At 40.4% G+C, this 21,842-nt stretch overlaps 1 protein-coding gene across 4 annotated transcripts; it reads left to right on the forward strand.

Annotated features, from left to right (window-relative positions):
* Positions 1-1,818: 1,818 nt before the first annotated feature.
* Positions 1,819-21,308, forward strand: pacsin2 (protein kinase C and casein kinase substrate in neurons 2). Of its 4 annotated transcripts, XM_061030294.1 has the most exons (12): positions 1,819-1,960; positions 9,087-9,176; positions 9,548-9,704; positions 9,920-10,155; positions 11,932-12,087; positions 12,508-12,683; positions 12,806-12,926; positions 13,942-13,989; positions 15,041-15,171; positions 17,912-18,058; positions 19,231-19,412; positions 19,507-21,308. In XM_061030294.1, exons 2-12 carry the CDS (start codon positions 9,120-9,122, stop codon positions 19,617-19,619), a joined length of 1,524 nt encoding a protein of 507 aa, XP_060886277.1. In that variant the 5' UTR covers positions 1,819-1,960; positions 9,087-9,119; the 3' UTR covers positions 19,620-21,308. The 4 variants fall into 4 exon arrangements, with proteins under 4 accessions (XP_060886277.1, XP_060886279.1, XP_060886278.1 ...); XM_061030296.1 differs by lacking the exon at positions 17,912-18,058; XM_061030295.1 differs by lacking the exon at positions 13,942-13,989.
* The last annotated feature ends 534 nt before the right edge of the window (positions 21,309-21,842 follow it).

A 21,842-nucleotide genomic window follows, 5' to 3' on the forward strand; every position in this document is an offset into this window, starting at 1 on the left:
TTCCTTTATTGTGGTTATAAACTGTGCAGCTCATGTTATGCTCTTGACTTTAAGCTCTTCTTTGATAAGCTTAAGAGTTCTGCTAATGCTCTGCATAAGACATGTATTTCTCCCATTACGTTTTTTTTCTCCGTCCTTCCAATAAAATGCCTTGACAAATAGGGTTCACTTTAAAGCAAGGGTAAATGTTCTACGTCGAATACACAGACTGTATATACGGTCTATGGTGTTGCTGGCCCTTTAAAATGTCTTCATAAACTGCTTTGAGTTTCTATTGAAGGGGATTTTTTTTCTGGTAAAGCCAAAATAGCAATAGACGCTGTGCACCTGAAAGTGAATTATACAGCCCTGCAACAAATACATCTCTATTCATATTACAGAATTAGTTTATGGCTTCCACATGAGTATATTAAGACTATTATGTGGTTGAAGAGGTACATAACAAGAAACAGGTACCAGGTTTGATGTCCTATTTTCTAAAAAGGGTTAAGGTTAGGGGTTAAAAAAAAACCCTGTTATTTTTTAAAGATGTTGAATATTCTCCCACATACCCCAATTATCTCTTCCTTTACATATATATGAGTAAACAAGCTTAACAAGCATCTCCACTGTAGTTTACAGATAAGCTTGCACTTTAATGAATTACTACCATTATGGTTTAACATCAATGACCTCTGCCACAATGAACCTCTTCATTTTAGAACTCTTTCACCTCACGTGAATATTTTCGAAGTTTGATAAACACTGTATTACCACGGACTACCCAAGGGGCCCCAGATTGTGTGCTGGTTTATAAGCATGCTATCAACGACAAGAAATGTTACACGTGTTTAATCTCAACCTTGTACTCTTGATATACATTTAGAAATGTACGACGGTTCAAACTACTTCTTACTTCACTGCCGATCCCTACAAGATGCTTGCAGGGCCCCAGACCTCACAGTGGGAGCCTCAGGGGCCTCAGCATTAAGTATCAAGAGCAAGTTTTCAAGGCACGTGACGTCACACAGCCGCGCCTCTCCCCAGTTTTGCATGAAGCTGTAAAGTTTTGACTGTTACAAGATAGGAAGTGTGTGGTTTTTTTTAAAATAAGGGTTTTCACACTAGCTTGAATTACATTGTGGAATACTTGATTTTTAGATCATGGAACAGCTTTAAAGCTTCTGTATCTTAAACAGAATTAATCTAAATAATAGGAATCCCCTTATGTTGCTTTGACTCCTGTTTTTGTGATACATTAGGGTGCGTTAGTAAAAACTGAGGAAGAGACACAGGTTATGTTTAATTAACTAATCCAGCTATATAACTAAATAGAGATGCTCCATTACAACATGTTGAAGTAATACAAAAGATGTTTTTGGATAATGTTTCAGTTTTGATTGAGCTTATTTTTGTACACTCCAAAACTATCATGCTTAATAAAATAATCATGCTTTATGTATTATAATAATAATAATAATAATAATAACTTTATTTATATAGCACCTTTTAAAAACACAGGTTTACAAAGTGCTTTGACAAACAGCAAAAACAAGAACAAAGCAAACTAAACCAAACACAGAAAAACATAAACAAATGCAAAATACTAAAAATAATTAAATACAATTCAACAGAAAAGAACCCATATTGCACGATACAGTATACACTTTCAATATTCATTTGATGTGTAATAAAGTAGGGTTATTATAACTAAAGTCTATTGTCTACATCAAAAATCGTCATAGGTTCATCACAAGAAGAAGAATTCACTTTTCCACATCGTCTGTGGTCTTATTTTGAAAGTCTGGACCGGATGTGCTGTACCCGTACAATTTGTAACTGACGGTCGTGTCAAGTCAGTCAATCGATGGTGCAGCTGCCGAGCGGAAAAACGGGCGAAAAGATTCGTAAATTGGCACCAACGAGAGACACAAACTTCACCGTAACACATAAACCCGAAAGAGGAATAAAACTGTGCCAGGTAAGCTTAAACAAAGACTTTTTTTTACGGTGTATCTTTAACTTTTTTTTTTTGGGCTGTGGCTAATTCGCTAACATCAGAGCAACGGGCTAACATTAAAGTTAACTTCCTTCCCGATGTGAGGACGTTAGTGGCTCTATAACCTTTTTTAAATGACTGAATTCAGTTAAAACAACAGCAGCTGCCCTTGAGTAATCTCGTATTGATAATAACATGTTAAAATAAAGTTTTGAGTTGTACTTACAGCACGACTGCAGTAACTATGGTGTTTTAAAGTCCATACACTGTTTGTGTCGTAGCTGGTGTACAAAATGTTTCTGGGGTTAATGTCCCCCTCCTTATTTGTTGTTGGGAACAAAGATAATACATGTAGTTCCTCTTGACATTTTTACCCCCGCAGGAAGAGACTAGTGTTTAGTTGCATGGAGATAAAGGGCGGGGCAGGTTTCGCAAGTTAAGATAACCCATGGTCCCTGTCATGTTATTATACATACTGTACGTTTACAGGGTTGCATAATGTTGTCTTTTCCCGACGAGAGAGGCGGATGAGTTCCTGCTGGTTGCCTTTTCTGGTTCTGGGCTACCCATCCTCCCAGCTCACTTAAAAAAAAAAAAAAAAAAAAGAAATACGCAGTGCCATCCAGCTGCCAAGTTCAGTCCTGATTCTGAATGTTAAGACTGAAACTCAAGTCACACACACAGAAAGACATGTTAGGTTTCTCCTTAGAGGCAGTGCATCTGTTTATTTAATGTATTGATCATTTACAACCAAATGCATGTCACCACGAGGTAATTAATCACACGAAACAGGAAACTTCCCAAGCATGACAAACATCAAATAGTCATAGAATAATGAATCACTGGAAGTTATAAGTCATGCATAGTAACAGTATCTGTGCTTTGTTGGGGGGGGGGGGGGGAGTGCTGTTGTCAAGGGTAAAGCAGTAGTGAAAGCTTTGCTGGTTCCTCTTTACTGAGGGGGGACATGTGAACTGATTGCACCGTCACAGAACCTAATCTAAATTTAGCTTGAGTATTCCTGTTTGAGTTGAAGGCGCTGCTCTCCATTTAGAGTGATCTTCATTTGTGCTTTCTTCAAGTGCACATGCAAATGTCATATTCTGAGAAAGCAGGAAGATCACTGAATTTAGATATCACCGAACTACTTGTTAGATGTGCTGCTGCCTGCCTTGGCCAGGACACGCTTAAATTCATTTTAAATGAATAAAGATCATGCTCCATTTATATTGTTAAATGTGCTTCCATCGATATTTTTTTCCCCTTTTCCATTTCTTGATTAGTTAGAGACTAAATTACAAGTATTTTGAAAACATGTAGGATTTTACATTAGATATCTGGATTTGGGATTGCTTATCAGACAACACTTCATCTGGGTGTGTAGGGATCATGTGCCAGTGCCCAAATATGAGTTTAATTATCAAGACATTTAAAGATGATGATCTGGATATCTTGGGTCTTCATGGAACTATTCATCAGGTAAGACAAGGAATTGACGATGTCACTTTACTTTCTAGGAAATTATAACAGACCTTTGCATAGAGTTTCAGGTTATTATACACCCGTAAGCAGCCGGAGAAAGCTACAAATAAAAAAAAACATACAGCGGGTGAACTGTGTTCTAGACCTTTCTTGAAAATTCTGCAGCTTCTTTCAATGCATCACATTAAAAGCAGGACAGTGCGTGCATGACAGGGGGCTTCCACAGGAAAAGGCTCCTGTCGGTTACGTCAGGATCTCCCCTTCCCTGTCATGTAATACTGAATTTCCCTCCATTATGTTCCTCTCCATGCTGCTGGACTGCCCTGTGGAAAATGCCTGAAAGTGTGGAACAAATGCTATTGTTTCTGACAGTGGTGCAAGGCGGACCGGTCGGTTATGTTGAGGCTACAGTTGACCTGGCGTTGATGGGCCGACAGTTTCATTGTCTGATGTTTTTGGAGCCCCTTAACCGCAGCATAAAGCTCTGTTAGTGATCTCTAGAAGGATAGCTGGATAGCAGTCCAGAGAATCCACATTGGAAAGGCCATAGTCCTGTGAGATCAGCAGTCCTCTGCAGCTGTTGAGCTCACATGATGAAGGAGGGCAGAGGTGATTGACTGACAGGGAAAGAAAATCATGGTCATGAACTGTGATTGCCATGGAAACTTTTGACCTTTACACTTCTTTGCAAGTGTGCAAGTATTGCATTTTTCTTTCTTAAAGCCTGGTCTGGATTTACCGTTGTCCTGCTGTGAAACTGCAATATTAAAGGGATAGATCAGCTCAACGGCACTCCAGGCATGCAAGATATTGCAGGCGTTTTATGCAACAAAAGAAGGAAGTGGAAACTGACAGAAAAAATAAGCCCTGGTCAGATACGCAATTTCCATGTCATTAAGACATTGGCAGAGTAGAGCTCTTACTTTTGCGAGCATGCTTGTTTTAATCAAACACTTTTTAAAATTTGTAATTTAAGCAACGCTGAACAAAGCTACAACCAGCAATTATTATGATAGTTCCTCTTAGAAATCATTGTTGTAAACATTGAAATGTTGTGTATTGCCATCTTGAAAGTTCTTCTTATAACCGATAGTGTCTCTAATCATAGAATCAGACATGAGAAAAGACAGTTCCTCTTGTTTTTAAATCCAGTAAGAAGAAGGCCATCCATTATCCTGTAAGCACTGTGGGTCGTTACTTACATGATAATCATGCACACAAAACAAGAAGGTCTCAGTGTTTAGCAGGAAAGTAAATATGATAAAATGACATTTCGGTTTTCCAGCAGTTACTGATTAGTCCATCGAGCCAGATTAAGGCAGAATGAAATGTTGAGATTGTGTGACATTAATCTAGCTATGTCCTTGCTATGCCTGAGAAGACTTTGTTTTTAAATAGCAACGGTCTGGATCCTAAAAAAAAGTTGATTTTATGAACCCCAATTTGGTTTCCTGGGGCTCTTGTTTTTATTTTACAGCCTTTCAGAAACATCACCACCGCTCCAGGGCAAGGTATGCACGTGCTTGACAGCCGTGTATGAGCTCATCTCTGCTGCATGTGTATCCTGTTGTTTCCTGCTCCTTCGCTCCATTCATGTCACTCATTCTGTGTGACAACCCTCAGAGAAACATAAACACAAGATGAATACACAGCTTGTTGGTTGTTTCTGGGAAAAGAACATTTTCTTCTAAATTTGTTCCCACTATCTTTTCAACATGTTCCATTGCGTGTCTCCTCGTTAAAGGAGCAAGATGTAAGATACCTACTAAATTAAATCATACAATGACCTTACTATTTCATAAGACATGTGGAAGTGCTGGTTTCTCAAACAACAATGCAGAAGCCAGTATGTCCTCCGTCTAAGTTTTGAAGAGTCTGTATTTGTGTGGACCAGAGAAAGAAGGCGGTTTTAAGGCACCCCTACATGGCCGTTTTGGACGCCCCTCGGTTTGCCATATATGAGGCCAGTTATCTGGCTAAATGGAGAGAGGTTAGGAAGCAGAGAGGTTTCAAGACCGATGCAGAGCTGGCTAAACACTGAAGCTTCAGAGTCCACAACATGGCAACCTGCGTGTGTATCAATAGGGAAGAGGGGCCGGGGGTAGACAGCTCTGTCCAATGTTGTGCCTGTGCTGGTTTTAAAGGTCACTGGCCTCTCATGTGTCTGTTACTAAGACATGACTCAGGTCTTCTCATTCCCAGCAGCAAAGTACAGTTCATGTGCTTTTAATAACACACATAGTCATCACTTGCTTTGACTGTCTCAGTCTACTTCTTAACCCTACCTTAGCTTTTGCTATTCACAAGTTAAAGAAGACCCTACTACTTCTTTAAAACAGTGTAGTCAGACATATTTTTGCTAATTTGTGTGTTGATAGATTGAGTTAAATAAGTAGTAACAATGTGGGAACTTGCTCAATGTTCAGTTTTAGGCATGGTAGTACTTAGGAATGCATCTGTTCTCCTCTATCTTGTGGCTGTTGTCAGAACCAGAATTCCAGCATGCTGAGTACATTTACTTATCAGTCGTTAGTGGATACAAGTGCTGTATTTGATTATGTAATAGCTAAGCCTGTAGTTTAAGAGCCCTAAGTTTCTGCATTCTTGTTGAAATCTTGCTTTTCTTGGCATGAAAGACTGTTGCAGATTTTTCTGTCACTTAAATTTGAAAAATAATAACACAAGTCCCCAGGCTTACATTTTCTGTAGATTCTCATGCGTCTTATTTTCTGGTTGTGCATAGCAGCACGCGCTGTTGGATTTTCCAGCGTTTTTTTGTCGAGTGATAGATCGAGTGGACTTCAGACCTCGACTTAGTCAACAGTATTGTTTACAGTTCTGGGTCAAGCCGTGTTCAATTGTTCAACACAGCCCCCATGTCCTAGAGTGCCAAGGCTGTGCAGACGGTTGTTCCTGTTTGCCGTTGATTACATCAGGCCTGCGAAAGAGCTTTGGTGATGAAGGAATTTCTAAATGCATTGTTGTGGTAATTATTTAGTCCCCTTCTATACACGTGCATCCTCATGTTTTCATTTTAAATTTGACGACTACACAACCTTACCTTGAGTGTATCGTATGTATTGTGTCTTGATTTTCATTGTTTAAAGTTGTCATGAAACTGAACATCGGGAGTATCTAACTGCCCTGTCGAGAACCCATCCCAAGGTAGAAGATGGGACATAACGTTGGGATGTATTTCAATTGGATCGTTAGCTTTGACAAAGCTTTTTCATTGGTGGAAAAATTAGTAAACACCCCTGAGTGCAGGATGAGTCATCAGACATTTGAAATGTTATACAGGAAGAGAAACAAGATTATTTCGATGCAAAATAATACCCAGATAATGTTTTATTAAAATATAATGCAGATAAATAAACATTTAACACAGGAATGGGAAAATACATTTTTCATTTCATGGGGTCTGTGAATTTGGACATATTGGCTGCATCAAAGCTCGTCGCTGATCGTCCTCTAGATTTGTAATATTGACATGTCATTAAACATAATGCATTCTTATGTGGAGTCCATGCAGGTTCTCAGCAGGTCGGAGGACTCGTTGCCATATTTAGAGCAAATATTTTAAGGCTTGCCATGTGTTAGTCATGTGTCCTCTGTCATGCTGCTGCAGGGATTTGTAGAATGAAGAATGTCAACAGCTGGTAGGGAAATAAAAGAAGGGACAAGAGGACAACACGCATCTTAATAATGTGATAAGAAACATCATTCATCTTTGAGTCTCATCCGTAATTAGTCTGATAGCTTGAGCCTTGGAGAATTATGCTGTCCACTCAGCATATTAAAACGTTGGGACGTTTCCCATTTGTTTACACAGGCCCTTTTCAGACTGCTTTTTTAAAAAAGTTCTGGAACTAAGCTCTGCCCTCATGACGTCTTTGTACATTCATATAGATTCCACATCAGCGTAATATTGATGTCCCGTTGTGTGAATTAATATTGCATTTTGTGTAAGCATAGCACAATGGGAGCTCTGATATTACTGTTCTATTTGATATACAGTGTGCTCTACACTCACAATTGTGTCCATTATCAATGTTGTCATTCATAAAGATGTGGAGCAGAAAAAACATGTGGGTTTTCTCTAGAAAAAATGACACACATCTGTTTGTGTGAAAGTGTGTGTGTTTCACTGTCCTGCTTGTTAACTACGCACAGTGTAAAGGAAGAATTGTTCCCCAGCTAGCAGTGACCACAATACCACCCTCTGTCCAAGTCCTGCGCTGGAGGGCACGGGCCACTGACCAATGACCAGCACACTCACACACACACACACACACACACACACACACATGCACAAACACACACTCTTTCTGACACACTAAGAACCAGCCCTCATCCTCTCGCTCAGCTGAAAGAGGCCCTGTGTGTTCACATTTGGCGCTAAAACACATCTTATGTGATGTGATCAGCTCCTAATTAGAGAAAGGTATTTAGACAGCGATAATTGATATTTGAAAGAATGACTGAAACCGACCATTAGACTGGTCAAAGAATAAATAAACAAGTAAAGAGTGAAGTTGAGTTATAGAAAAAGAGATTGCTTTATTAATCTTCTGCTAAATGATTTATCATGACATGCTGTAGCTTCATTGAAATCAAAATCATGTGTCCTCTTATTTTAGACGTGTCACTTGAGATGCAGATTAGATGAGTTCCGTCTGCGGTCTGTCTCAGCTGGATGTAACCACAGTCTGAATATAAATGGTTACTTAAGAGATGCCCGATCTGAACAGGGGCCAGTCAGAGCTGTAGAGAGGGGAGATGCTCCAGACTGATGAAGAAGTAGAGGAGAGGAGTGAGAGAGAGTGGGAGAGAGAAAGAGAGAGAGAGAGAGAGGGGATGTAGAGTGGAAGAGGATGGAGGAATAAAGAGGCTGTTGAGTTTGAAATGATGGACGTGGGGAGAGAAAAAAGTAACAGAGGAGCGACTGTCGTACCCGTCTGAAGGAAACGGAAACTGCCCGCTGTGTGCTTCTTGACAGTTTTAGTTTTTCTCCCTCTCTCTGTCAGGATCCCCCCCCCCCCCCCCCCTCCTCACACACACACACCCCCACACACACACACGTTATGGCTGATCTTGGTCTCTTGTGCAACCCGCAACACTGCTGCTGTTTCCGTTTGGTGTTTGTTGAGAGTAGAGAGGTTATAAATATAGCTAAAACACCCACCTGCTGCTTAGATTATCAAACCAGATCACACACGTTGACTCCCCTCCACCTTCCATCTTCTGACCTGTTTCTCACAGTATTCAGCGTCTTATCAGTGTTTCATCCATAACTGTAATATCTGGAGAATGTTGTCATGACAGTGATCAAAGTTGGCTCCATGTTGTTGTATTCAGCCGTGAGTTTCGTAGTACACAAAGAGAAAGCGAAGGTGAAGCGATGTGTGACGGAGTGATCAAAAGATGTGTTTCCTTCTCTGTTTGTTGCTCATATTCAAAATCTTGACAGTCTATAATCCTGGCTGTCAAGTGTTGTCAAACTATAAAATAAAAGAAGAAGAAATTCCGGTTTTAGGCATTCAGAGTGAGTAAAGTATGATAGTGCTGTAATCACTTTAATTCAACTAATTAACACTTTAATTTATTTTTTTTATTTTTTTTCAAGGCCCTACACCAAGTGTAACTCAGGGCAGCCGCGATGTCAGGGTCCTACGATGACTCCATGATCGATGTCTCCAGTGATAGCTTCTGGGAGGTGAGTCACAGGAATTTGTTCCTACAAATCTAAACCCAGGATGCAAGTTTTTCTTCAGTGAGTTTTAAATGCTGCTTTAAATGTTGCTATAGAATAAAAGACGTCTCATCTTCAAGTCATTTAAAAAAAAAAAAATCCAGTCAAAATAAATTCTTTACCACAATCAATGTGCAACACAAAAAACATTAAAATGCACAGTATGTAAATTCCGCCAGCAGGGGGCTCGCAATCAAAACAATAACAAGAGATGACATTGAGACTTGGGGGGGGAATCATGGGAATTGCAGAGATTGTTTTGTTCTGGAACAAGTTGTATCGAAAAGTATCAAAGTATTGAACATTTTGACAACCTTAATTGTCTCTGTTCTCAGGTTGGTAACTACAAGCGGACGGTAAAACGGGTAGATGATGGACACCGACTCTGTAATGATCTGATGAATTGTATTCATGAGCGGGCTCGTATTGAAAAGGCTTACGCACAGCAGCTCACAGAGTGGGGGAAGCGATGGAGACAACTCATAGAAAAAGGTAAGAATATATCAAACTCAAGCTTTGTATTAGATTTAATGTAGCTGCTTTTTCTCTGGAGTCAGAGCGTGTGTGCTAATGACATCATGTGTCCTCTCTATAAGGGAGAATGCACTGTGATAGAAATGCATTGACATTATTGGAAAACAGATGCATTTTACTATATTCCCTGAGAGTCTTGCACAGACACTGACTGGTGGTAACTCCTTCTTCAGGTCCTCAGTACGGTACATTGGAGCGGGCGTGGTCAGCTCTGTGCACAGAGGCGGAGAAGGTGAGCGAGCTCCACATGGAGGTGAAATCGGCCCTGATGGGAGAAGACTACGAGAAGCTGAAGAACTGGCAGAGAGATGCCTACCACAAACAGATGATCGGCGGCTTCAAAGAGACAAAAGAGGCAGATGACGGCTTCCGAAAGGCTCAGAAACCCTGGGCGAAGAAACTCAAAGAGGTGTGGGAGTCAACCCTATCCAACACATACACTGTACTTCAGCGGTTTAATGTGGTAGCATGTTTCAAGTCACATTTTTCAAACTAACAGTCAAGCAGTTTCCATATGCACTAATACTTTTTTTCACATCACTGATATAGCCATGGCTCTCAATTTCACCCTTCATTTCACATGAGTACATATTACTGACTCACCTTTGTTTTCCCTCCATGATTACCTGCTTACTAAACATCAACAGAGCAGAAACCCTTTTGCAGCGTCTCCATCCTGCATGAGAAACAACTGCAGAACATTAGCCACAGTGGGCCAAGGCGAGAGCCAGTCCTTGTATCCTGTAGTCCTTTGACTGTCAGTAGAAGGGAAGGAAACACTGGGGGGTGGGCTTGTAGGGAGACTGGCTTCTTTTAGTTCAGAATCAGGTCAGTGTATTTCCTACTACTGCTTACACTTTAGCAGCCTATTTACTCTGGAGCACATGCATTCCTATCTTTGTTTGTGCATGAAATATTCCCTTAGACAAAGATAGTTTTGATTCTAGCTTTTACATTATACAAAGTAAACGTGTTCACAACATTTTCTCAAAACATGTCAACAAACTTTAGTAAAATAAGCTCTTCTCCACTTATCAATAAAAATCTGTGCTTTAGTCCAAATGAAACGCTTTCCAAATGTCATCATCATAATTACTATACATGTCATACCTTGTAATCATCCTACACACTGAAGTTTATTGAGCAGGGACAAATACATTGTACATTGTTTGATATAAAATATAAAATAGATGCCATGCATACAGGTTTCTTGTCAAGACTAATTTGCAACCACTGCATATGCAAGTATTTGTTTCCTTACAGCCACTGAACCTTGTGCAACCTCTAGGACCCTTGCCCTCATTTCCTGTGTGTGTGTATTGTTACCAGTGGGTGGGTGACATCCTGGCCTTGTCATTGAGCGGCAGGGACAGTTTTGTAGCCGTAGTGATTTATTGATTGACCAGACAGACAAGGGCAAGTAGTAGAGGGCAGAGAGAAAATGAGGCTAATTAACTGGTCCAGTAAATTAGTTGCTGACATGTATGTCGATAATACACACATACACGCTAAAGAGGATACAGTGCAACTCGTAGTCCCAAGCCCTTATATGTTTTAATGGATGGAAACTTAGTTTTGCCCACACACTAAAGAACACAGCCGCCTGTTTTATCAAATTATAGAGAAGTGCAGACTTTTGTCTTTGGATTTTAAGTGCTGTCAACTGAATGACATTATATCATAATTTGTTCAGTAGGGACATGCCTGCTCTGGCCCTACCCAAGACACTCTTTAAATAGAACAACCATGCACGATTGTACTTCCTCAATTCTCATTTGTTGACTAAATATACACAAAGTGTTCGAGGAGTGGTTATTTCCTGTTGTTATAAATGCATCACACACAAAATGATCAGGCGTCAAGGTTTCCATGTTGCTTACATTTAATGAGTTGGTTATTGTACATTAAGTGTCATCCAGGTTATTCATTCCTTCCATAATCCATGTGTCTGGTGCCTTGATGAGCAAGCTTCTCTCAGTAGGAAATAGGTTATCATCATTCCCAAATAGACAAATGAGTAGCAGAAAAATAAGACCAGAAACAAACCTGAGAAACTCACATTTCTTTGAAGACTGGAAAAATATTCACACGTCTAAAAAATGATCCCTGCCTAAGATGTCCAAACAACTTAAGCACTTTGAGTTTGTTCACATTTGTACTTTATTTTCACTGCTTGAATCTGCAGGTGGAGACGATGAAGAAGTCTTACCACTCTGCATGCAAAGAGGAGAAGCTAGCAGCCAGCAGGGAGACAAACAGCAAACTGGAGAGCAACAACAACCCCGAAGCCCAAAAGAAGCTCCAGGAAAAGGTGGAGAAGTGTCAGCAGGAGGTGCAGAAGGTAGGGTTTCCTTTAGAAAATAACAAGGTTGGCTGACTGGATTGTCTTTTTGGCATTTTAAGAGAGGAATTAGAGGTCTAATCTTTAAATGTAACAATAACAAGGGGTATATTCTTAGAGTTAGGAACACACCAACACTTAAAAGTTCTCTATGAATATCTGCCAAGCAATCAGTTTTTAACTGAAAATCCTCAGACATATGAATCACCAAATATTACTCTGACTTCCTCAAAACATAGCTGGTGCTCTTTCCAAAGATCTTGAGAGGATTGAGAGGTTGTGATTTGGACACGTTATAAATAACCAGCATAGGAAGCAGAGTCTGCTGAAAGGGGCGTGCACATTGGTAGTGACACACATCACGCAGACTCCATGTTTTGCTGTGTTCTAATCCTGACTTTGTTCCTCTCTGTCTCTCAGACTAAAGAACGCTATGAGAAATCCCTTGAAGAGCTCGACAAAGTGACCCCTCAGTACATGGAGAACATGGAGCAGGTGTTCGAGCAGTGGCAGCAGTTTGAAGACAACCGCATCCGCTTCTTCAGTGAGCTGCTGCTGGAGGTGAAACAGCACCTCGATCTATCAACCAATCACAGGTCAGACCAAGGACATTGTAAGGTCACACGTTTACTTTATGTTTTTCAAACGTTAACCGGACATGTCTGGATGCATAAATGTAACTCCTGGAAAAGATGCTGACAAAATACTTTCTCCGTAGATTCCAAACGGTGTACCACACGCTGGAAGACACGGTCTCTGCTACTGACGCTGAAGATGACCTGAAATGGTTCCGGTCCAATCAAGGCCCAGGGATGCCAATGAACTGGCCTCAGTTTGAGGTACTACAGCCTTACCTTATACTCATGAAATGGTAGGACAAGAGAAGGAAGGCTAAATGTCCACAAAAGGAGGGGGATCCTTCTAGAGAGGCTTTTTTTTAGCTTCTAAAAAGTTCTCGAACACATAAGCTCATGGTCCCTGATTTTATTGAAGGATTTCCTTTTTGGTGCTGACATGTAGACACAAAGTAATAGCCCTTGTATGTACATAGTGATCTAATTAGTAATGCAGTACTTACTTAGAGACCCCCTGGTGCTCCTAAAGCCCAACTGTGAGAACCACCAGACAGGAGGAATGAGGAAGTTGTGTAATAAGTCATACTGAAAAATGTTTTAGGAGAAAAAAACAAAAACAAGGGCGACATTGCCATAGTTCTATTTAATGCTTGAAGAAGCCATAGAAGGAATTATAGCCCAGTGTCATTCTTTGTCATTGAAGTATGTTATTTGGCAGCAGGGGTGGAAGTAAATCTATCCTGGACATTCAGAGTGGCATTCAGAGGGATGTAGTTTATGTCATCCTCCCATCAGGAGGTTAAATAAGAAGAAAAGAGGAGAGGGAGGGTGACGAAAAACTGCATGCGCTTGCAGTGGAACAATTTACGGTGTTGTTTTTGTGTGCACTTGCAGGCGTTGCTGCTCCAAAGTAGCTGCTTATTCCACTTCAATCATTACATCATCACCAGGCTGTTTTTCTTTGAGTAGGGCTTTGTTTTTGTAGTTTTTTTTAAAAAAAAAGAGGGTATCAATCTTTTCTGTGATGAGATAAACTCAAAAGGAAAAGAAGAAGAAGAAGAAGAAGCAGTAAGGCAGCTCCTTCAGGGTAGATATTCAAAAGGAAACATGGACAAACTGGGAGCAAACACCCCTCACTCATGCTGTAATTGTTCGTCGAGCTCCTGGCTCTTTTTTTTAGATCGTTGCCACACTCAAAAACTAACATTTTTAAGAATTAGATGGTTTTGTCCTCATTAACTCTGTTCCACACCTGCTTCCCTTTCCCATTGTCTAACAGAATTTGGACTGGTCCCACCCTCGCTCCTTTAAGAGAAGGTCCATTGTAGTGAGTTCTGCATGGGAGGGCTGTTCTTTTCACAACAGCCATGGGGAGAGATCCTTTTTTTTCCAATAACACTCTCACTCCTTACTGCTTCCATTAGTGTGTGTATGTGTGTGTGTGTGTGCGTGTGTGTGTTTGAAGTGGTGTTCTTTCTATTTTGCATCTCAAAGAATATTAACGAGACAAAGATGCACATGGTACATTCAGATACCACATGGCTGCCCTCTGCACTTATAGTATGTTCCTGTTACCTGAGATCTACACAATGTTTACAGTCCTTTTCCTGGATATCAGAATTCCTCTGTAAACACGTCTGTCTCTCTTTTCTTTCTAACCTTTAAACTCTGACCCCCTCATTCGCACTCCCTCTCATGATTCTGATTCCCATGTGACCCCTGCAGTGCGTGTCATGATGCAATCCGGGCTCAGCAGCAATGTCACAGAGTCTCAGAGGTCATGAGCCGAACAGCCAGCCTTTTGATCTTTCAAAGTGTGAGACTGCTGATAAATCAGAGGGGTCGGAGAAGCCTTTGGGGGAAGCTATGATGTCATAGTTAGCAGTGTAATATATCATCTATATGAAAGAGGGACAGTACTGCTTCTGTCTGAGTGATGATCGTTTAATTGACACACATGGCTCAAACTACAGATTGATAACAAGTTAACCATTGTCCAGAGGCCCAGGGTCACTTATTCCACTCTCTCTTATTCCACTCTCCTGGGTTATCCTCTGGTGGAGGGGACACTCCCTGGTTCTGTGTTTCTCTCAACAGGTGATTGGACACTGTACATGGCTGTGTCTTTTCAGGCCTGCACTGTAAAAACACACACATGCATGTACAGTTTTGAGATTCAGCGACTGGGTCAGAGCCTGAGCAGTGTATGACGGACTGTGTTGAAGTGTGTGTGAATTGCTGTGCACTTGCCTGTGACTTGCTTCTACTAGATGTGAGGGCGTGTTTGGAGCCAACCACAGAGTTGTAAATTGTACGCGTAATACTTTTCTCTAATGTGTGTGTGTGTGTGTGTGTGTGTGTGTGTGTGTGTCTACCAGGACTGGTCCATAGACCTGAACCGAACCCTCAGCAGACGAGAAAAGAAGAAACCATCAGAGGGCGTCACTCTGACAGGCATCAGTCAAACTGGGTCAGATCAGCCTGTGCAGCCTGCCAAGACCAGCAGCAGGTAGATACCTCGTTCATCACTGGCTCACTTTTTGGTCTTAAACAAACACACACACACACACACTCACACTCACACTCACACTCACACTCACACTCACACACTCACACACACACAGAAAACTGAGCATCTGTTCGTATTGCACACACTCTTCACCAACTAAACTCCCAACATCGGAGATAATCCTCACACGGTCTTAAACGTTACGTAAGGGGAGCTCCGGGTGTGACGTCTGGTTGTGGGGCTGTTTCCAGGGGCAACGGTAAACATTTGGTCACCGTTTGCTGAAAAAGAATTCCACCTTGAGAGTCTGGAGTCGGCTGGTACATTCTTGAGAGGAAGCCAAAAAGTAGTGGGGAAATATTACTCATACACAGCGAGACCTTGAGCATGAAATGTTGTGACTGGAAAGGTTTTTTTTTTATAGTAGTGCTCAAGTCGAACACATGGACCTGGGATCATGAAGGTTTTTGATAAGTATTATGTTTTTAGACAGCTAATTCTGTAGACTGTAATGAAGAAGACGTCTCTGTCAGAGTTAAAAGCCTCTAAATGTTTGACTGGCAGCTTTTGATCACATGATGATGTCGTTCTCAGCCCAGATAAAATAAGATCAAAATTCCCAGCAAAGAAATGTGTCTTTGGTGTTGTGGCAACAGCATGGAGGACATAACATTGGTTCATGGATACGACGGCCAGCAGCTGATAAGGATTTAAAAAAAAAAAAAAAAACACTTCTCATGCATCGAAATAGTGACAAACCACACTGAAGAGTCAGATTTAGTTTGGAATATTTATGTTAAGCTTTACTTGAAAGTGAGAGTTGTTTAGTCCCTGCATTGTTGAGCTAATTGCTCAAGTTGTGGAGGCAGCACAATGTGAAGTGAAGAAGTGCATCGAATGATATCGTATGGTAGCTTATCGCACCATGGCGCAATGTACCATAATGTACCATGTCGTGTCATATCCTATTGTATCGAGTTTCTTTGTGTGTTATATTGCTTTTTGTTGTTGTTGTAAGTTCAGTTAACTGTGAGTATCCTGTGTTGTGTTTGAGCATATTGTTAAACTTACTTGGTCTTAACTTCATATTCCTTCACAATTTGTTAACGTGGGTTAAAACAGGTTCTTTTAATCAACCAGCATTAACCTGCTGTCTGCTGTTATCCACACATCAGCAGGAAGAGGTGTGTATGCAGCATTTATAAAGAGGAGTGTTCAGAGGAGTCAACAAAGGGAATGTCAGGCACGGGAAGCATTTGACCTCCGAACTTAGGTATAATTGACTGCCTTGGGACTGGCTCTCCCCCAGCCAGCATTTACAGCACATTGTTTTCCTGTCGTTTCCTTCATCTGTGGGTGTGACTGGGAGGATTTTGTGTACATACTGGGTCTTGATAGAGTCGTAATTATCTTTGTGCAGTCACAAAGGATTGACTTAAGAGACTTGGGAATGATGGTGACGTCATAATGTAGTTTCCTCTTTTTTTAACAGCATTAAAAAGCATGTAAACGTTTTCACTAGAGTGTTGTCTCAAGTTTGAATGAATATAGTTGAACAAATCCACTGGGTAATATAAACCACTCTTTGAATACTTAGGTTCCTAGTTCTCAGGTGGGGCGTATGTGTTTACTAAAAACGTCCAAAGTTACATTGTGCCAGACTCCCAGTGGGACAGTGTTTGCTGTAGTAACTCCTCAGGCTTAACTCAGAGGAGCATGGCATGACTATACAAACAAAGGCGTTCACATTTCTCCGTTTCACACTCCTCATGGGCCAACTCGTAGCTACTGCTGTTGTAAATGGTCCGGTACTTCTGTAAACAGGGAGAAGAAACTCTGTTTCCTCTGATACAGGTGGAGGGCCGGCGCAAGTTTTTGTTCTTTGATGCAGAAAGTCAGAGTGGCAGGAAGTAAACCGCCCTCATGTGACTTCAAAAGACAGATTGTGCACCTACACATGCCTGAGCTGACGATTCAGTGTTTGATGTGTCACTCAGGAACCGTCCTTTTGTTTTTATAGTTTGTATAAAATGTGGTTTTAATGGAAGCACTCAAATCTAAACAGGTGAAACTGTGACTTCTGTGTTTAGTCTAAACACGGGTTTACACAGAGGTTCACTATTGATGTCACTTGTGCTTATTCATTATTCCCATCCCTCTCAGTCTCTGTTGTGTGTAAGCTTTCCTGTGTAACACTGTATACAATCATACAGTTTAAATTATATGTCATTTTTGTAATAATAGGTCCTTGATCTTAGAGCGAGGCAGGATTCTCAATTCCAGCCCAGACCATCAATGTAGCAATTTTGCCTTTATGTGTTTGTGTGCGTTAAGGTTGTCTTGATACTTCTGGATACCATGATACAGGCTTTAATGATGGATAGTATCTAAAAGTACAGAAGCTTTTAAAAAAACAACATCTTTCTTTATCATAAGACACGGGTGTTCTGGAGGAATGAATCCATAAAAAGTTGTAAGTCAACTCCTACACATTTTCTAAATTGCACAAATTCTGTATTTGTGCAATTTAGACATTGTGAGGTTGTCTGCAACTTTCTGTAACTAAATCAAGAAATTGGGTGATTAGGACTTCTATTTTTGTTGCTGTTGTATCAAAACAGATTTTGAAAATTGTTGATTTTCTCTAGTATCGTATCAAAGTTTCAAATTCTGATATCATGACAACCCTAGTGTGTGTGCATGTCAACAACCCGTCTCTCACTGTGTCCCATGTTGTCAGCCTCACTGTGCCTAAAACAGCGCCAGTTGGCTCAAACCCCTTTGAAGATGATGAAGAGGAAGACGATGAGGAGGAGGAGGAGGAGGAGGCAGTGGAGCAGCAGACCACAGTCAACCACATCAGTGTGAATAAAGAGGAAATAAAAACGTTGGTGAACAGGAGAAAAACCCTTCATGCTCCTACAACCCTCCCCCCTGCCTTTTTTTTGTTTCCCGGAGCGCCGTTCGTGCTGCGTCTCTTTCCATTTCTTTTTTCTTATTTACTCAGTTTCCTTCTTTCTTGTAACTCTTCCTTCCCCCCTCTCAGGTGGCTGGTTGTTGTTTTTTTGCTCTGCATGGTCACTGGAATAGCCTTTCACACATAGCCTGTGTGTTTGTCTGTCACATCTAACAGTGCCATGTCTTGCAAAACATTGAATGTCATGCGCATGGAGGCGCATGTCTCTGCTAGTGGAAAATCCAATATGTTTCTGTCTTACAATCAGATCTGAATATGGAAAAAACCTCAGGGCGTATTTAAGTTACCTGCAATATATAGGTTTGTCCTTTTTATATCCACACAAAAATTGCCCTGTGTACATAATAATGGTAAATAAAAAACATTCATTTTTTTGTAAGAATCTCTAACACTGGATAGAAATGAGTTCAGATATCACCTAGTTAGATAAATGAGCAGGTCATTTAGTACCAGAGTAACTTTGCAGTGAACAGATCTGACTGTAATTCCTCTCTGTATGTGCTGGTGTTTGTTCACAGTTTTTCACCTTGTAACTCTGTCCGAGCATAGAGAAAGCTCTCTCTCTGGTGTTTAGGTGGCGCCCTCTGCTGGCCGCTCATGCTGAAATCCAATCATGCACTCACATCGATGATTTGTCTTGCTTCGTCTCATGTTGCTGTGTTGTTGTTTTTTTAACGTGTCTTTTGATATGTTGTCATGTCGTTTTGCTGCCTTTCTTTGGCATTGTGTGCACTTTTCACTTGAAGTCCAGAGCAACTTGAAAATCATTTGTCTTGCTGCCTGAACTGAATGCTTGCTTTGTAGCATTGATGCAGTAAGAAGTAAGCATGTACTACCATTATTTAGAACTGAATGGAGACTGTTACCAGGAAGAATCAGAAAAAGTCCAAAGTGGACTTTGAAGATGTACTTTGGCCTGTTTTGTGTGCTCTGTGTTTGATATATTTTCTTGCTTTTCTAACTTTTTATCTTTTTGTCCCTGCTTACACCTGGCATGACTGGGTTATCCCGTCAATGCAAAGAGGCCTCGGCATGAACACTGAAACCTGTTTTCTAAGGGGCTACTTTGTCTGTCCCTCCAGTGCGAGCAGTGTGGAGAAGACTCCTGACTGGTCAGATGAAGACACAAGCGTAAACCCTTTCTCAACTAACGGTGATGGGAATCCATTTGAAGAGGAGCCGGCTTCTCCGGTCGTATCTGTACCGGTCAGAGCCCTCTATGACTATGAAGGACAAGAGCAGGACGAGCTCAGCTTCAAAGCAGGTACATGTCATACTCTTGTTAAAGATTGGGACTACAAATTGGGACTACAATTCTTGAATACAAATATTCACCTCCTCATTCTTACTCTCTCTAGGGGATGAGTTCACCAAAATTGGCGAGGAAGATGATCAGGGTTGGTGCAAAGGTCGGCTCAAGGAGGGAAAAACCGGCCTCTATCCTGCTAACTATGTTGAAGACATCCAGTAATGAATCATCACGTAAATTAAAAAATGTGAAGGAAGAAGAAAGTGGTGTTTTGGGAAATGACAGTGCGGCTGGAAACATGAAAGCTCTGCCTCATTTTTTTTTAACCGTTTCCTCCCTGTTAGTAAAGACTGGACTGCTGTGGGAGATGGACCGAGAGATTATGAATGGACCACTCAAAATCTTGTTGCTCGTCACAGATTGACCCTCATAGAAACTTAGTACAAAAGATGGAAATAAACCACAAGTTTCCAGATTCAAGGGGAGGAGGAGCTCAGAGAAAAAAAAAATGCTGTCAGTGTAAGATATGTTGTGTTACTTAAAAATCCCATTTATGCTGTTACAAAAAAAATACAAGCTTTTCAAGTATATATTAGATACGATTCAATGAGATTTGTGTGAATTTATGTATTGTTTAAACGAAAACACTGGGATGACAGTCTAATTGTGTGGCGATGTTACATGCAGCCTTGATATGCAGCCTTGATATGCAAGCCACTATGGATTCATTAAGGGAGAGGACCTTCTTTATAATGACCTGCTCTGTGCCTGATCAAATCTAGTCCAGAAATGTAAATCCTTTCATTTTAGTGGACAGAGTAGTCCCTTATGTTGAGATAATTGTGCCAGATTGAAAGTGATTTTTTTAGTGCTTACATAGTTTTGCCATTCTTTTCAGGGTTTTGTTAATACACTCAGTTCATTCACTGTTCTGGTTAGATTTTGGAATAATGGCGATCAAAGGAGCCATATCCTGGCATAGTCTACATTAGTTCACTGGCATTGAATGTATAATCACTGATTGTATTTTCTCACTTCTTGATTGTTCACTTTTGCTTATGTTAGGGTTTTGTTTGTTTTGCAGCCACCGGCATGGGCTACGTTTCATGCAACACTGAAAATCTCTCCCACGTTTATCGCACTTGAATCGCCATGTCTAATCCTCTCACTTCTTTTTAAATGTCAAGGTATGGGAGAGTATATTTTTAGTGTATGTTATATGCAATAAAACAACAGTTGAGTATGGTATCACATACATTCATGTAAATAGCCTCAATGAGACGTATTAGAACAAATTGAGGGTGAAAATCAGATCATACGTAGTTGGAAGTTGATGATTGTTAATTTATGATGCCACAAGTGCTTTTGTTCTACTCTTGTTAGAATGCTGTGACTGAAAATCAATTTGTATAGTAATTGAATATTTTATGGCAAATATCCCTGAAATCTGTTATTTTGTTACATTTGTAAATATGATTTTTTTTTTCCTTCATTGAGGAGCCTAATTAATTAGATAATAGCATATAAATACTTCTGAATTATATTCTTGGAGCTCTGACACAAATGGATACAGCTGATGAAATTACCTTAATACATGATACATTTTGATCATCAAGTATTTAGACCGCTCGCATGTTTTGTAGGGATGAACTGCTGGTTTTTGATTTGTGCAAGCTCCAACTTCATCCCCAGTGTAACGATGAAATCATTGAAAAAATGCTGTTTTAATGCCTTCAACTGCAGCAGGAGAGGAGGACAGGATATTTTTGCATTTATTAATTGTGAGAAAGGAGATGTCGTGCTCATGTTTTCAGGGCCTGCTGTCGTTGACACGCAGCAACAGGTGTACTTGCACAGTAAGGTTTGTAAATGTTGTCTCACAACATAATAAATGAATTTATTGGAAAAACAGATGTTGTCTTTGTCTCGAGAGCTGAGTCTCTAATGTACCGTAAGGTGATATTCTTATCTAGTGAGAAAAAAATATATCACCGTGTAAGCACAGATTAATTATCTCATGGAAACATTATATGGTGTGGCAGCAAGTCTTGTAGAAATTAAAGCATTATTTTGTGGGACGCTTCATGTGAAAACTCTCAGAAGATGAAGAGCATAGAAGAAAATTTAATTTTAAGCATCAGTTTGCGAGGACAACTTTAAAACAGAAGTGTATTTCTGTCATTGGAAATAAATTGTGGAATTCTTCAAATAATGACTTGAAGGGGCTGTGTTCAGATATTTCAGTTTAAGAAAATGTACAAGAACAAAGTTATCAGACGGTATGAAAGTGGCAGTTAGTGTGTTCTGTGTGTGTTTTCCTTCTACTTTCTGAGGAAGTAAAAGACTGAATTGTCAGATTTGTTTTATGTTGGCATGATATTCATTCATTGACTGTAATTGGACAGACCATCCAGACATTTATTCTTTGCTTTTTGAGTAAGGGGG

Source organism: Labrus mixtus, chromosome 22 (assembly GCF_963584025.1).
Source record: "Labrus mixtus chromosome 22, fLabMix1.1, whole genome shotgun sequence".
Lineage (NCBI taxonomy): Eukaryota > Metazoa > Chordata > Actinopteri > Labriformes > Labridae > Labrus > Labrus mixtus.